This window comes from Chroicocephalus ridibundus, chromosome 14 (assembly GCF_963924245.1).
Source record: "Chroicocephalus ridibundus chromosome 14, bChrRid1.1, whole genome shotgun sequence".
NCBI lineage: Eukaryota > Metazoa > Chordata > Aves > Charadriiformes > Laridae > Chroicocephalus > Chroicocephalus ridibundus.
In genome coordinates, this window is record NC_086297.1 from 7633101 (window position 1) to 7648951 (window position 15851).

The following is a 15851-nucleotide window of genomic DNA, read 5'->3' on the forward strand; positions in this document are numbered from 1 at the left end:
AGGCAGAGAAGGGCTTTGCCTTGGGGCTGTTGGGAGGGCTGGGAGGTTTGGCGGTTTGCACCTAGAGAAGAAAACTCGCCTGTGCAAAGGCCTGTGAATTATTTATAATTTCCTTAGAGAGAAAACCAAACAGAAGTTTGTCATATCCTTAAGGGCTTTGTGAGTACTAAAATGAAGCATACACATATTGCAAAGTGCAGGTTTTAGAGAACAGCTATGCAACAGACTCCACTGAGACATCCCACAATAGTCACCAGAATCGCTCCCTCTCTTCTAATACCTGGGATTACTGCTGATAAGAGCCACGCCATGAGGAAATAATCTATAGCATTTCATACCAAGGTCATCATCGAAGCAGTAGCCTTCACCTTTTTGTAATCTAATGATAAGACTGTGGTTCCCTGAGTACCACACAGAAAAAACTGACAGCGTGCATATCAGATGAAGGAAAGGCTGCCTGTTTCTTGCTTAGTAGTATATATGTTTTCTAAGCTTCCTTGAAACAGCTTTATGCTTTTATTTTGGTATCTAACTAATCACATTCTTTAAAAGGTCCTTGCTTACTAGCCAGAAACATTCGGAAACATGGCAAACAACATCCAAAGTGACATTTCCTGTCTGCAGACTTTCCTGCCAGTGTCTGGCAGGACTCTGCTGCTTTGCCATCTAGGAGAGTGCTGCTTAAGTTTGCAAATGCCAGGCTAATAAGATTTATCAGTTCAGGTCAGGAGCACGCCACTGGCCCGGCAGAGGCCCCTGCTGAATGCCTGAAGCCAGCATAGTGGGTGGGTGCTTTCCTTGAAGGCAACACAGCCCCGAAGAGTAACACCCACACGCTGGATGCGGTTTAGTTCCCTCTCAGCACCCATCTCACTAAGTGCTGCTGTCGCGAAAGACCTCGACCGTCCTTGTGTGCACACAAGTCTAATGGCTTCGTAGACAGGCAAGCATGTTCACCAATCTAATTAAAAGAAAGCTTTTTCTGCCAACTGTTTAGACCTCATAATTCCAATGCATATAATCAGATTTCAAGACCTTCTATAGATTAAGCCGTCTGGAGACTGAATCAGGACCGTCTAAATTTATATCTGAAAATTAGTCTTACTCATTCCCATCTGCCACAGCGGAAAACAGTCTATTTTGTGAGGTAAAGTTCTTCCACCTCACTAGAGCAGGTGCTGGGGGGGCAGCATCACGTTGCTTTAGCATTAGGATTTTTCACGCTGGAGCTTAGGATAGCAGTACAAAGTATTCCTTTCAACAGATGACATACCAATCTATATTCAAGACAGCATGTTAAGAAGCAAAGATCATTATTATTATTCAAAATGATTTATTTTCTAGGAAGACAAATAAAAGGAACTATCAGTACCATAAGCCGTGTCCAACTCATGCTCTTCTGGAAAATGTTCACCATCTTTCTTGTGTAAACTCCAGACGATCAGCAATTTTATCCAACCTTCTTCTGCCACAACGAAGTCTAAATATATATTTTAAGTCTTTAAACTAGAATCAATGACTCTTATCTAAGCACTTCTTCCCAGAAGGAAGCTGAATACTTAAACCAAGTAAACAGTAAAATCCTCATCTCCTGGGGCTACCCAGCAAAATCCAAATAGAGATCAGGATCGTGGGAAGTCATCTGCAGATAGATTCGTCGGGAGAGTTCTGGTCCGATCCGCCGGGACGTGGCTGTCACACCATCACCACGGTGCACAGGGATATCAGCCAGCATGTTTTCCCGCTCCTGCTCTGTGGAGCATCTGCTATAGGCCTAAAAGCAACACAAAGGAACAATAATATCATCCACTTGCATCCATTGCTCAAAAAAAAAAATAAAAATAATCAAAGCTGTGCACCTGTGCCTGCTCCACCCTTTCACAATGTACGCTCATTTTTCACCTGGTCTCTCCCCAGATCTCATTTGTGAGCTCAGAGGCTGATGCAGAACCAATACTGTGCCTTCAGTAGCCTGCTCTGTAAATCCAAAGCAATGGGTGCCAAGGAATCGGTTCCTTCACTGCCTTACTAAACAGCTCATACAGAATTGTTGTGTCAAATTTAATATCAATTAAATTATTTCCTCCACTCCTTACATTAGCTGTCTGTCTACACACAGTACTCGGTATTCCCAAGGCATCCTTACCTGGTTCAGAAGCTGAGGAGAAGGGTAGGCAGACACAATAGCCTCAGCCATCTCACGGCTGACTCGGTTAAATTGTTGTATTTGCCTCTTCCAAACTTCCAAGAGACCCTTTCCGGAAGGATCCACCTTCACCCCTCCACACCACCCCTTCTCTAAGTAGAAAGAGAACCCCGTCTTCTCTCGCTCTCGCCTAGGGAGAACAAAGGATGGGAAAGCAAATGAGACAATGAGGCTATGAAGAAAATCCTATTCCTGCATCTGTTGTCACATAGCCAGAGACAGGGAGACATTCCTCATTCCATGTTGTTATAGACACCATTGGCATTGAAGTAAATGCTAAAAATTTGACCTTATTTGCTTTACATGCATTACCAATTTCCTTGTTTAAGCCAAGTTTCCTACTGAAAAAGGAAAAGAAACAATCCTCTACTTGGGAGCAATCCTGACACAAGGCAACACACATACAAAGTGGTAAACAAGAATTCACTTTCTGACTGTCAACCATAAAAAACACTTTTACATGTCATTTTTAACGACATCTCATCTCATCCCATGGCTGAGATGTAAAATACAGCAGTCGTTGTGACAGGAAGGCTAGGATTGTATGAGACTGCACAAGGTGGCTTTCTTAGCTATCACTGTGCAACATGCTGCTGTCCTTTCTTATCAATGGAAGCAGCTAAATGGTTCATTCTCAGTACCGTCTCTCTTGGTTACACACTGAAGAAAAGCTGGTGCTGTCAGAGCCCAACCGTACTTGCAATCCCTTCCCATTCCTAAAATCAGACTGAGAAGAGCTTTACTTGATATCAAGACTCCAACGTGAAAACAGGGTCTATGCTTACACCTCCCCAGGCAGGACATTGCCCAAAGTAACCCTGTGCTGAAGGAGCTGCATTAACAGCTGCTCTGTGTCACTTGCTCCTTTAAAAAAACATTATACTGTGTTGTATGGAAATACAGCCACATACCTGCTACACCCTCCCAGTAAGCGTGAAAGTACAGCCTGTCCAAAGGCATGACCAAACCCCATCTGCTTACTTACTTGAATGGTGCTTCAGCTACAGCTTTTGTGAACATAGTGGCAAACTCTCCGAGCTCCTCCCAGCTCTCAAAAAAACTGACTTGAACCTGTTTGCAGATCTGCAGATCCACCAAGGCCTGTAAACATCATTGGAAACAACAAATGTAACAATCAGTCTTCTCACATCAAACCCCACTCTCATCTGAAAAAAAAAAAAAAAAAAAAAAAAAAAAAAAGGGGGCACACCACTTCACTATAGGACAAGAACATCCACTCTCTCCCCATTTTGGGAACAGTTCATTTAAGGCACTGAAGTATTTAGGGGCAGCCTGTCTCCCGCTGGTTAGTATCAGTTTAGTGCCATTTCAGCTGCCACAGTAGCAAGCTCTCGTTACACATGGGTCACCCAGCCTAGAGCAGCACTGACATGCTTCGCCAGCATCTCTTGCACTTCATGGCCTGCTGGCGGAGACTGACATTTCACTGCCGGGGATCAAGGTGAACGAGACACTTCAGTCCGTGGGAGAGCTGGTATGTACCTGAGCAGTGGGGAATGGAACCCAAAGAGCTCTGTCCACAGACATACGGACTAACGAAGGCTGAATCCCCCATCCAAGAAAGTGTGTGATTGGGTCAAATGTCCAAACAATGACAGACAAAAATAGACGATGGCTGCATGCCTGTTTTAAAGGTACTCACTTCTTCCACATCCATTCTGGTTATCTCCAGGTCAGAATCTTTAACTTTCTTTTTTCTCTGTTTTCCCTGTTCCTCTTCTTGGTTTCCACTCGCTGCTGCCTGTTGTGGTCTCTTTTTTGACTGAACTGTGCGAGACCTAAGAAGAGTAAAGTAAGACCAGGAGTTCATGCTTTTCCCCAGGTATTTCCATCAGTCAGTGTGGTGACAAGCTGGATGGAACTTTGCTTCTGTTCCTGTATTACAAACAGTGGAGCAGTTCTGGGTGGGAATACCTCATGCTCCAGTCTTTGCTAGAAGGAATTAGTGGAAAGACCTATGGCATTTTTCAAGGCCAGAGACAACACAGAAAAATTTGGAGGGAAAAAAAGTTTAACCTGAAATAATTTTCTACTTCAACTACTGTCATTGCCAGAATTTTCCCAGGCATCTTCTCCATCACGTGATCTACATAGCCCTGTAGGGTCTCCTTCTGTCCTGCTGTACAGCCCTTGGCCTCCTGCAAAGATCAACGGAAAAAAGGAGTTAAACCATTCTGAGTTACACGTGCAAGCACACCAATCTATGGCAACCAGGAAAGAAAGCTTGTCAGAACTTTGTATTATAAAACCCTGGTGTTTCTGATCCATTAACGGCTTCCAAAACCAGATTTCTGGCTTACCGAGACCATGGCTCCATCCCACATCAAAACATTCCTGCCGTGAAAAGGAACAACAAACACCACCCCTACAGCAAGGCGTGTTCAAGAGCACAAAAGTCATCAGCATTCTCACTTGTTTGTAGTTGTGAACCATGGACAAAAACTCCTCCAAGCAAAGCAGAACCAGGACATTTGGTTCTTCTGTCCATTCATCTCCATCTTCCACCTGTCCAGAAAACAAACAGCCAGACCACCAGTCTGTTTATAATTCACTCACTCAAACTCCCACTCAGACCTCTGAGGCAGGGGAAACATTAGAGGGTGTTTACTTGTGTTGCTGAACAGAATTACTAATGAGAGCAAAGAACAGGAAGAAAAGGGCAAGAACATAGAGATTTTGTTTGCACACCTGACACGACACAGTCTTTCGCCTCCAGGTGATGCTGCAGGGAACAGCCTGACTCTCAACCACACAGGAATAATTCGCAGCCTGCAAAGCACTAAGGATCTGTCTACCACCTTCTACCTGTAAGAGAACTGAAACCAGTGCAAGGGTCAGGCCTCCACAGCAAAAGCTGACAGTCAATATAAGGCTGACACAGGCTGTGAAGACAAGTACCTGGATCTAGCACCACTGTTATGTATTTCTGGCACTCCCCTGGTCGCTGAGCCTTCAGCATCTTGGCAAGGGCCCTCTTCCTCTCTTTTTCTTGCTCCTGCTCCCTCCTCCGTGCTTCTCGTTCCTTCCTCCTCTGCCATGCAGCCTGGGAGATTGCCTCCCTTTCCTTCTGAGTATATTTTGACTTCTTGGGAGGGGGGGATGTTTCTGGGCTTGCTCCGCTTGCCAGGGGCGCACTAGGCTGGTCTACAGACTCAGACTGAGAGGCGGGCAGTGGGCACAAGGAGGGCCTCTCAGCACCATGTGTGCCTTTTTGGCTGCCACAAGACAGATCTCCAGACAACACCTGAAGCCCTCCACTACCAGGTGCCAACAGGCCACCGCTTGCCCAAAGGCCAGCTCCCCCTGCTGCATCCCCACCGCCCGGGTGGGGGGGCTCCAAAGCCCTTCTCTTGATCCTCTCGGGGAGAGGGGCGACCTCCATCACCACCTCCTCCTCCTCTTCCTCCTCTTCTTCTTCATCCTCCTCCTCCTCCTCATCCCCACTGCTCACCACCACAACCACCCCTGTCGCCCTCTGCCGCTCGGCGGCGGGAGACGGGGACCGCTGATGGCCCAACCCGCCGGGCAGTAGCGAGGGCTGCATCAGGGAAGCTAAGGTCGGCAGCTCCTCCTCATCGCTCCCCTCAGATCTCAGCCCGCTCTCCGCCATCGCGCTTCCCTCTGAGGTAAAGCCTGAAGGAAGGGGGCGGGACCGGCGCTCGCTGAGGCGATTGGTCGGAGGGCGCGCGCGGGCGGCGGCGGTTGGTCCGAACGAACGCGCCCGCGCGCGTTCGGACCAATCGCCGCCGCCCGCGCGCGCAGCGCCCCCGCCCTCCCACCGGAAGAGGCGCTAGAGAAAATGGCGGCGCTGCGGCGGCTGTGTGAGTGGGGGGGTTACAACCGCCTCTGGCTTCACGCCTCCGCGGGGTGTGGGGAAGGTCTGGCTGGAGAATTTAGGTGCCCCAGGGGAGATCAGTGCCGGTAGCTCGGTGGTCGAGGCCTTCGCTTTTACCTCAGGCGGTGCTGCGGTGAAATGGGAGGGTTTCAGGCCCTACCGCATCGTGAGGGAAGGGGCCTCAGGTGGTTTATAATTCACCTTGCTGCGAGTAGGGTCAGCTCCTAGGTAGGGCCGAGGTGCTGAGGGCTTCGTCTTTCCTGGACTCGAAAAACCCCCGGGGATGGGGAGTGCGCACCTCTATGTGCTGCTGCTTGACTGCCCTCAAGGTGAAAAAATCATCTGTGGAAAAAACAGTATTCATGTGTGCTAGGTAGAGACCAAACAGCAAGGGGTGCCGCTCTCTTCTTGCGTGGTGCCATAGTCAGGGGGCTTTGAAAATCCCTTTTTTAAATCTAGAAGCGTTACAGGGGGAAATATCCTCTGGTGGGATGTCAGAATAGTGAAGTTTTTCCACTGATTGCCGTTGTGATTTCAATCAAGTTACAAACTCTTGGTCTTCTCTAGATAAGCACTTTTCCCTGCGTGTCTGATGCTTTGAGGTTCATTTTTTTTGTTAGCAAGCTTCTTTCACACAACACCAAACGTAACCCTGGAATCACCCTGTTGAAGTTTTTGGGTTTTTTATAAAAGTTAATTGGACTATAACTTCAAAGAATTTGTGTATGTGAAACTGTAACTCTTGTTCATCTTTGCCTGCTTCCCTGTAGTTTGTCAAGTCTCAGAGCCTTTCTTTTACTTAATGGGTAAGCTCCTGGAATTAATGGCTCTTTGAAAAGTAATTTCCCTTTTCTCAACAATATTTCTAGGTCACTGAGTATATATGATAATTTAATTAAGATTAAATTAACCCAGTGGTTTTACTCAGAATAAGAGTGTTATGATAGCCGCTCTTTCATGCTAACCTGCCTGCTAGCTGCGTGAAAGGAGGTACTGAACAGGTTTTTAAAAAGAACTAATTATACCTCAATTAATTTTTAAGATAAAAGTTCACTAGAGGGTCAGCTTTCTCGATAAGAAAATCGGTGTGTTTTCTGCCAGTGTCTTGTTTGTTTAAGAAAGAGGTTTGTGGTGTGAATATTATTTTGTGTTCCAGAGACAATCAGCGTCCTTAACAACTGAGTTTTTTTTCCTTGACTTGTCCTGATGGTAACTCAAAGATTTGCACAAAATGCTTCAATTAGTATGTTCAGTATAGTAATTCTATATATGCTTATATATTGTCCTGAACTGGAGTCTTCTCATTTGTAAGATTTCAAAATATTACTGTGTAAGTAAATGCCATTTGATTGAAGGGGAAACTGAAACAGAAATCACAACTTGTCTTTTCTCAAAGCAATGTAAGGCAAATCCACAGCAACTAGTAGTGTCTGTATCTCGTTTTACAAGGCCTTGCTGAAACAGGAATTTGGGCACGTCCTTTAACATCATTGCTGAGAGTTTTATTCCTCCCTGGGCAGCAACAGCACTTGAGATGTGGCCTCTTTGCAGGGGACTTAGGTTGTGGTGGTCTAATTATGATTTATCTTGAAGTAATGTGTTTTTTTCCTTGCTCCCAACCTAGTTCTAACTACTCCCCAAATAAGCCTGGTTGCTGTCAGATGTGCTTCTAAGAAAACTGGGGGCAGCTCAAAAAATTTAGGTGGCCGCAGCCCTGGGAAGCGGTATGGATTCAAAAAAGTAGAAGGTAGGTCTGAGTATCTGCTGGGTCTTAATTTGTATTTCATTGGGTTCTTCACAGCTTCTCTCCTGGTTACCGCTATTAGTTGTTGAGTATTTCAGTAAGAGGTGGCCAAGGTGCTCTTCCAAGAGAAAGGAAAGGGGAGGTTCAGTGAAACCTTGTGATCAAATGTAGCTGGTGGGAGGGCAGGGTGAGTCAGCCTCCCTCCCAGATGGGCCCGCGAGCGGCCAGCTGAAATTGCATACAGAAAACGTACTTTGACTCTAACTTTGCCTCTCTGGAGCACCTGGGAGGAGGGTACGCTGTGGGACACCTCATAATGTAAGTGCACTTCCCCCCACGCTGTGTTGAAAAGTTGTGCATTTTGGATGTTTACAAAGGCGGGAATTATGAGGCTTAGCAGATGCCAAAGTACAGATTCTTGCAGCTGAGTGCTTAATAATTATTAGCTTTGCTGATGGAAACATATCAATGTAAAAGGCAATAAAACAAATGCGTTCAGCAACCAGAAAATGCCTTGTACCATAGAAGTAATCTTTTCAAAGACTAGAATTGTTTTTTGTCATTGTATATGAATTGCCCTTTATTTCCTGTTAATAGCATTTTTGTTTGGATGCTTTTAACATTTGAAGTAATTTTTCCTTAGAAAATTCCCACAGAAAGCTGGGGTTTTGTAAGTCCTGGAACCATTTGTGTTCTGCCAGGGCTTCAGGGGGCTCCATTTCTCTGCAGTCTGACTCTGTCACTCTGTTTCAGGTGCATTTGTCCACGCAGGCAACATTTTGGCTACGCAGCGGTTGATACGCTGGCATCCGGGGGCTCATGTAAGTTGGTTTTCCATCTCTTCCTTGGTTCCGAGAGGACGGCTGCCTGCAACAGTCCTACACTCAGTGCCTCCTCTCTATCAAGCTTGTTTTTAATGTTCTTCCCTATATTCTAGACAATCCTGAAATTGGGTTTCATTACCTGATATTTCGTAGTCACAGAGCCTGCTCAGAGTCACATGTGACTGAGGAAAGGACTGAAAGTTACGGATATCCCCAAACACTTCTGTAACCTAACTGGGTGCTTGTGCTTCAGGGTGGAATCCGTATCTCCTCCCTCGTAATGAGCACCACTGCACACTGATTGCTGAAAGCAAACAGTGTGGTTTTATTTTAAAATACAAAGCAACAGATGCTGTTGAAGCCAGGATATCAAATGAGGCAGACCAATGCTTAGATCTGCTTTAGTGGTGGGCCTCCAGCCTTTCCTTTCTAACACTTCTCATCCTCCTCCAGGTGGGCATGGGCCGTAACAAGACACTCTATGCCCTGGAGGATGGGATCGTGAGGTACACCAAAGAGGTCTACATACCTCCGCCCCGCAGCAGCGAGAGCAGGGAAGTGATCTGTCGTCTACCCAAAGGAGCAATCCTTTATAAAACCTTTATCAATATTGTCCCTACCACAGAAGTAGGAAGCTTTAAACTGGTCACCATGCTCTGAGCCTCCTGCGTCATGTAGGGACAGATGGGAAGGAGCGGCTGGGACAGACCACTCCCGCTGGACCGGCATCCAAGGACAGGAATATTCTAGCTCTGAAGATACCAGTCTAGGACTATGTTTTCCTGCTCCTAAAGCACATGTGGTCAGTGTTCAGGCACTGGGATCACCTGCTGGCATTTGTAAAAGTGTTTAATAAATGTTGTGGGGCTGCCAAAGGTCTTGACTGTTCATAAAATGTGTTACTGATGTTCATTTAGTATCGAGCTGCCTTCCTCTGGAGAAGCTGTTCGGCTGTACCACTGGATGTGTTCTCTCTGCAATCACTCTTATGTCAGTACTTGTCCCACTAATAATTCCCTCTAGCTATTTTTACTCATTTTTAGACATTACTGTTATATTTGTACTGCAGAAGAGGACGGATACTTTTCCGCTTGCACCTAACTGCATCTCAGGAAGCTAGATTTTTCCTTCTATCTAACTCACCTCAATGATTAACTCAAATATCTGAAATATCTGAAAGTGTTCCATTTACTAGCCACGTGAGGCAAGTTCACACTCATAAAGCGAACTCATGACTAGTTTTAGAGTGCGTGGTAAGACGCAGAGGTCTGAGGTGGTATTTGGAGCTCAGCAGCTGCAGGTGTATCATAAAGCCATAATTCAGAAAACTTATCCTTTTGTCTTCCCCAAGTCATTCCGTGACATTTTTGAGCTTACATTGCTCGAAAGAAAGGAGCCCGAATGCCCTGTGGCCAAACTGATCTCATTTTATCTACAGGTTTGTAAACAATTTGAAACATTGGCTCTGCAGTAGAAAACACGTTATCAAAATCGGTGGTGTAAGGACACCAGTGTTGACATTATGAGATTGTCTGCTCTGCAGAAGACAACTAGGTAAACGGGGCCAGCCACATGTGTCTTTGCTTTATGTTCTTCATGGAGACCACCAGCTATTTTGTCCATGCTTCTCCTGTCCTTTCCCAGTCACAGGGTTCACCTCGGTGGTTGGTACAGCAGGTGACAACCCCTGGACACTCTCCCAGTCATTAGCTGAAGTCCATCTAAAATTGCTCTCGGTCCCAGAGGACTGTTGCTGTGAGAGCACAGAGCGATGCTCCGACGCAAGGTTCATTCTGCTCCTCACAGGTGAGGATTCCCACCTGGGATCTGATACACCCATAAAGTAAAAGGTTTTATAACCTAAGAAATAAGCGAAGTAGCACACGACGACCACTGTCTGAGGTCTGATCCTTGGCACGCCGGGCAGTGCTTGCCTTGGAAGTATGACAGGCCAGCTGCCTGGAGGAGCTCTGCCGCAGCAGACCTTCACCTTGGCTTTGTCCCCTGTGTAGCAGCCAGCAGCCGGTCTGTCGCCTTTGGTACCAGTACGTTTGCCAGAGAAGAGCCAGCGGACATCCCTGGCAGCGGCTCTGTGGTTGTCCTGGTGCTGACGCAGGGATGTCTCCGCCGGCAGGGTCTGACTTGCCTGTGTCTCGGCTGATGGCGAATCTGGGTGGAGGTCTGAAGTCCAGCTGCTCCCTGCGGACGAGAATGATGTCACAGGCACTTCTGTCGCTGACACCGCAGGGAGAAGCAGTACGCGGAGGCCAAAGCCTTTACACGTCTGTGTTTCGCTGAGTTTGGTAGCCCAGAGGGGCCTGGAAAGGGTCCGGCACACCACGTCGGTCCAAGCTCTCCGAGCTTATGACTGTTCCTGAGAAAGCTGGAGGATGCCTCAGAGCATGCTCGTAGGGAGGTGGCATCTATTGAGGAGAGAGGAAGAGCGTTACAGCTGATCAGAAATAACTGGGAGATTATCCCACCTCTTCTTACAGAGTGGATGACAAGGCTCACAACCACCACCAGCCTGAAATTAAATTCCGGCAGGGCTCAGAGCAGCGAGCTGCTGGCTAGATGAACACCTGGAAAATGAGTGCTGAGCAGCGCTTTGCAACGCGGCAGGGCAGGAATCCGCTGGAGAGGCACGTTCCCCCCACTCCCCCCGCACACGCTGTGCCAGGTTCCTGCTCTTCCCTGTCCCCCTTTGAGGACTTATCACAAGACCAGAAAAGACTTGATTTTTCTTAAAACGCGACGGCTGTTTGCTTTCCTTTGACCAAGGATCAATTACTGGGATTTGTGGAAGCACCTTCACACCAGGCTGTCCACCCAGGTTTTGTTAGCAAGCACAGCAGCAGAGAGGAACCTCTGGGCTGGCGTTACGTTTATTTTGGCAGAGCTTTGTCCCCATAACGAGTGAGAGGAGTGGGATGTTGTGGAAGAGCTCCCATTGCAGTTCCTCAACAACCTGTCCTTGGGACCTTACTCTCCTGTGCCCTCGGCGCTCTGGTTTCAGGGCAGGTATTGTTAATTACAGCTCCAAACACCGAGCGGCAAGCGCCGACTCTGCCAAACTTTATGGTGCCGCTTTAAGAGCCCAAACTCCAGGTAAATGGGTGAACCTTTCGTGCTCTACTCAGGGTTTCGAATGTTTCTGGTCTGCTTTAGTCAATGAGGTCTCTGTTCAACAGGAGTCTCTTGGGCCGCTGCTGCAGGACCTACTTGGCAGACGCGCTCGCTTTTCTCTATTCTTTTGCGGGAGTGCAAATCTTAAGTGTCATAACAGGCAAAGCCTCCTGCTCATAAATAAGCCACAAACGCTTCAAGGTAATAGCGAGGGACCTCCCAGAGGTGTCCTGCAGGGAGAAGGCAGCAAGAAACCGTGGAAGCCCTACAGATCTAAAAATAACATTCCCAGCTTGGGCTCGTACCAAGGTGATGATCCAAAAGGCCTCCTGCCCTTTCATCAGCAGCTCTGCCCTGCCTCCTGGCACCGGCATTTCTGCAAACGCACCCCCCCGCGGCAGAGATGGATCATTAACCAGCACAGATGTACACCAAAGGAGCCTCGTGGAACACTTTGTGCCCTTCCCAGAGATAAAGGCTATCAGAGAAAGGCAATCGCAGAGAACAGAGTCCTTAGCTACTGCAAATTGCTGAAGCAAGACCCAGATACAGACCGGAGGGGAGATTGCCCCCAGCCCCGCACCTCCGCCAGCACCCTTCTGCAGGGGAGGGAGAGCTCACCTCCAGGGAAGGCTCTGCCCACAGCCCGAACCTCTCGGCGATCATCTGATGGATTTCCCGCTGGCGATCTTTCTTCCGCACGCTCTCATAGCTCGGCAAGCGGGGCTGCTCCCAGGAAGGGAGCTGGTAGCTGCTGGGGGGTCCGACGCAGAACAGCTCGTCTCCCTGGAAATGCCCGGCCCAGAAGAGAAAGGTCAGCATGGCGGCGGCTCCCTTTGCTGGAAGTTCATGGCCTGGTGCCACCTCAAGTTACTTCAGGATTCAAAGTTGTGGGTGCCCTTCCTTGAACCCTGAGAGAGGGAATCCTCCCTCCCGGGAGGTAATTACACCACAACCTCCTTTGCAAGATCCCCCGGGGGATGTGCCTGGCACTTCATGCCCACACACCTCAGGACACCACGGTGTCCCCTGCAGCATCCCTGGCCCCCCCTGCAGGTTTTTACATACAGGCAGCACTTCCTACAGTGGCTCCTGCTGTCCCACACCTTCTCCCTCTGCCCCAGGAGCGCCCCAGGTCCCCATGATCACAGTCCGTTCCCAAAAATCATCAGGATCTTCGCTACCGTTTCCCCCTCCCAGCTCCCACCAGGGACCCAGCCGTCACCTGCACACCGGGGTTCTCGGCAGCGCTCTCCAGCCGGGATGCTCCGCTGTGGGGACCCACCAGCCGCTGGCTGCTGCTGAAGTAAGGCGGGGGACAGTCCTGTAAGGAGGGGTCAGCAAGGAGGAGGATGTGAGCAAAGCCAAAATCCCTCACATCAAAGCCGAAATCCCCCACATCCCGCCTGGCAGCGAGCAGGGCTCAGCCAGCTGACACGGCACAGCCTGGGAAGCGGGACGCCGGGCAGCGGGGAGAGACGCTACACCTCTGCCCATCTGGCTCACACGGCTCTTGCCGCTGGTGGCCAACCTCTGCCCGGCCATCTACCAACACCGACAGCTCGGGCGCATCCCCACCGGGCAGTGCGGGGCCTGCACAAAGAGCCGGAGCCAGCTGGCACCGCAGCGCAGCCGGAGGGACGGCAGCCCAGTCCCAGTTTCATTCAGACACAGCAGAACCATCTCTCCTTGGGGGACAACAAAAAAACCAACCCAACTTTTCCGCTAGCGTAGGTAAGAGCTCTGTCATGTGCTCGGGGTTACAGGATTTGTCAATGCTTATCTACCCCGGCAGTCATTTCAGGATAACGTAGCAAGCAAATGTGCAGAGCAATAGCTGTTCTGCTCCCGAGCAGCCTTGCTCCAGTTCAACTCGATTCTCCGTCAAGGTGCTGGGCAACAGCAGAGATCCCTCTCGTGGGGAGCAGCCCCCCAGGACTCGAGCCGTGACCCCCATTCCTCGCTCTCAGAAAAGCCCCAGCTCTGCCAGCAGAAAACAGCCCAGAGATTCCCAGAGCAACCAGGGATTCGCAGGGGGAACTACAAGTGACAGACTTACTTTTGGTCTTGGCAACCGAGGAACCGTTTGTCTCGGCCCTACGGCGCAATTACAGAAGCTGCGGGAAACCCGGCTGGCTGGGGGTGCAACTATTTGTTTTAATAACCAATTAGCAAGACCAGCACAACCAGTGCAACTGCACCTGCTCGAAAGCTGCCTCACACCACTGCAACCGCTTCACTGATGGAAATACATCCTATATACGTTCCCTTTCCATATATAGTTCATCATCCACATCCATCTGTCCACACAGCCCTTTGCTAAAGGCAAGATGCCTTCTCCTGGAACCACCCACCCGAGAGTCCAGGCACAACGAAGGCTCTGGAGCTCACGGCGCATCCCGCACAGCCCCGGGAGAGGCTCTGCAGGGCGAGGAGTGCTCCTGAGCGTCCCAGCCCTCTCCCCAACGCAGCCATGGACAGGGAATGGGAGAGGAAGAGGGGAGGAAAGGCTCGGATGCAGCCAAGCAGGCAGGGGACACCAGCAGCGCAGCCCATTCCCACCGTGACTTCTGCTGGGGACTTCCCAGCCTGTGCTGGACTGTTAAATTTGCCTTTCATGGCACAAGTCTCTCCGTCCCCTGCTAGCCGAGGCTGGACGTCCCCTCTTCTCCCAGGGACCCTGCAGGAGCACCCGCAGCCCTCCCCTGAGCAGCCTTTGGAAGCCCAGCTTTCCCCAGGCAGCCGCCGCCACAAAGGCGGCGCTGGCTGAACACGCTGCTCTTTTTCCATCACCAGTTTCCCCACTTAAAAAGCCAACCCCAGGAAATTACAGCTGCAAGCAAAAGGGCTTTGTGTCTCGCTGCTCCGCGCCCAGGAGCGGTGAACAAGAGAGCCAGTGGCCGGGGATGCCAGCGGCATTGTCTGCCTTTGCCCTCAGCTTCCAGCCCCCTTCCCCGCTGGGCCCCTTCCCTATAAAACAGACCCCACAGATGGCCGTGCTGGAGGGGAGGACACCCCTCCTGAGCTGCGTGGGCAGCTGGGGAACCTGCCAACGCCGGGCCTGGTGGATATTACCCCCAAAGGCACAGCCAGGCAGGGCTGGGTGGATGTGGGAATAAGGAGGGTAGAGTGGGAATAAGGAGGGTAGAGTGGGAATAAGGAGGAGGCAGAGCCTGGCTCTGCTCGGGAGTCCCACGTCCACCAGCGAACCCGGCCAGGCGGCAGGAGCGGAACCTGGCGATGCAGCCCTGCAGACCCCCCCAGAGCAAGGGAACAGGGGCTCGGGGGGCAGCGGGGGACCCGCGGGCAGGAGGAGGAGGAGGAGGAGGAGAGGGAGGACACTCACATACTGGCTGGGCGTCTGGAAGAAGCGGCAGGAGCAGAGGAACTGGCAGCACATGGGGTCCCGGTGGTAGAGGAGCAGCAGCAGGATGAGGATGGCCACGATGAAGACGGAGGTGGACACGGCTGCCAGGGGTCGGGAGAAGAGGAGAATGAGCCGGTGGCCGAAGGGGCCTCCCCGCTTCGCCCTCCGGGTGTCACAGCAAAGAGCAGCTCGGAAAAAACTCAGAAAAGCCGATTTCACCTGCTGCCCGCCCCGGGGACACAAAAAGCCCTGTTGTGCCCGGCATTTCTCACTCCCAACGAGACCGGGGACAAGGCGCAGAGGCGGAGGGGCTCAGCCCCGTCCCGGACCGCCGCAGCGGGGACCGGCCCCCGCGGGGACCCTGCTCCTGGTGCCCTCCCCCCAGGAACCCGCGGCTCCCACCCAGCCCACGCTCGGCTCGGCGGAACCCAACCCGGCACCACCATCCCTTTCCCTCCGGGGGACCCGGAGCAGCAGCGGGGGCCGCAACGACCGCTTCCCCCGAACCACCCCCCGGGATGGCAACGGCGGAGGCTGATCCCGCCCCCGCTCGCCACTCACTCGCCGCGATGACGATGGCCAGGACGTTGCTGTCCATGGCGGCCGCCGTGTGGGCCGAGGCCTCGCTGGGCTGAGCCATCGCCGGACACCGGCAGCCCCGGACCCGCCGCGGCAAGCGCCGGGAGGGGCGGGGCCTCGACGGGAGGGGCGTGGCCAGACGCACGGTA

General features: G+C 50.8%; 3 protein-coding genes across 4 annotated transcripts; 1 reads left to right on the forward strand and 2 right to left on the reverse strand.

The window, feature by feature from the left end:
* Positions 1-1373: 1373 nt before the first annotated feature.
* EME1 (essential meiotic structure-specific endonuclease 1) lies at positions 1374-5840 on the reverse strand. The gene is made up of 8 exons (XM_063352260.1): positions 5126-5840; positions 4916-5043; positions 4640-4732; positions 4244-4365; positions 3870-4005; positions 3192-3307; positions 2147-2336; positions 1374-1774 (listed from the first exon to the last, which is right to left on the reverse strand). The coding sequence occupies exons 1-8, from the start codon at positions 5835-5837 to the stop codon at positions 1598-1600; spliced, it is 1674 nt and encodes a 557-aa protein (XP_063208330.1). The 5' UTR covers positions 5838-5840; the 3' UTR covers positions 1374-1597.
* A 145-nt stretch (positions 5841-5985) lies between these two features.
* MRPL27 (mitochondrial ribosomal protein L27) lies at positions 5986-9290 on the forward strand. Its single transcript, XM_063352440.1, has 4 exons — positions 5986-6048; positions 7687-7809; positions 8560-8627; positions 9084-9290. Exons 1-4 carry the CDS (start codon positions 6027-6029, stop codon positions 9288-9290), a joined length of 420 nt encoding a protein of 139 aa, XP_063208510.1. The 5' UTR covers positions 5986-6026.
* Positions 9291-9642: 352 nt separating this feature from the next.
* LOC134523482 (uncharacterized) lies at positions 9643-15815 on the reverse strand. Of its 2 annotated transcripts, none has more exons than XM_063352437.1 (5): positions 15685-15799; positions 15103-15311; positions 12982-13080; positions 12378-12542; positions 9643-11053 (listed from the first exon to the last, which is right to left on the reverse strand). In XM_063352437.1, exons 1-5 carry the CDS (start codon positions 15761-15763, stop codon positions 10907-10909), a joined length of 699 nt encoding a protein of 232 aa, XP_063208507.1. In that variant the 5' UTR covers positions 15764-15799; the 3' UTR covers positions 9643-10906. The 2 variants fall into 2 exon arrangements, with proteins under 2 accessions (XP_063208507.1, XP_063208509.1); XM_063352439.1 differs by having other exon boundaries at positions 10149-11053; positions 15103-15224; positions 15685-15815.
* Between the last annotated feature and the right edge of the window lie 36 nt (positions 15816-15851).

Coding starts and splice junctions, on each gene's coding strand:
- EME1 (XM_063352260.1), bottom strand. CDS start 5,837: ATGGCGGAGAGCGGGCTGAGATCTGAGGGGAGCGATGAGGAGGAGCTG. Junction 5,044..5,125: donor AACAGTGGTGCTAGATCCAG/GTACTTGTCTTC, acceptor CACTGGTTTCAG/TTCTCTTACAGGTAGAAGGT. Junction 4,006..4,243: donor GAAGTAGAAAATTATTTCAG/GTTAAACTTTTT, acceptor TACTCTTCTTAG/GTCTCGCACAGTTCAGTCAA.
- MRPL27 (XM_063352440.1), top strand. CDS start 6,027: ATGGCGGCGCTGCGGCGGCTGT. Junction 6,049..7,686: donor GGCGGCGCTGCGGCGGCTGT/GTGAGTGGGGGG, acceptor CTCCCAACCTAG/TTCTAACTACTCCCCAAATA. Junction 7,810..8,559: donor TGGATTCAAAAAAGTAGAAG/GTAGGTCTGAGT, acceptor ACTCTGTTTCAG/GTGCATTTGTCCACGCAGGC.
- LOC134523482 (XM_063352437.1), bottom strand. CDS start 15,763: ATGGCTCAGCCCAGCGAGGCCTCGGCCCACACGGCGGCCGCCATGGAC. Junction 13,081..15,102: donor TCCAGACGCCCAGCCAGTAT/GTGAGTGTCCTC, acceptor CCCTCCTTACAG/GACTGTCCCCCGCCTTACTT. Junction 12,543..12,981: donor CCGAGAACCCCGGTGTGCAG/GTGACGGCTGGG, acceptor GGGCATTTCCAG/GGAGACGAGCTGTTCTGCGT.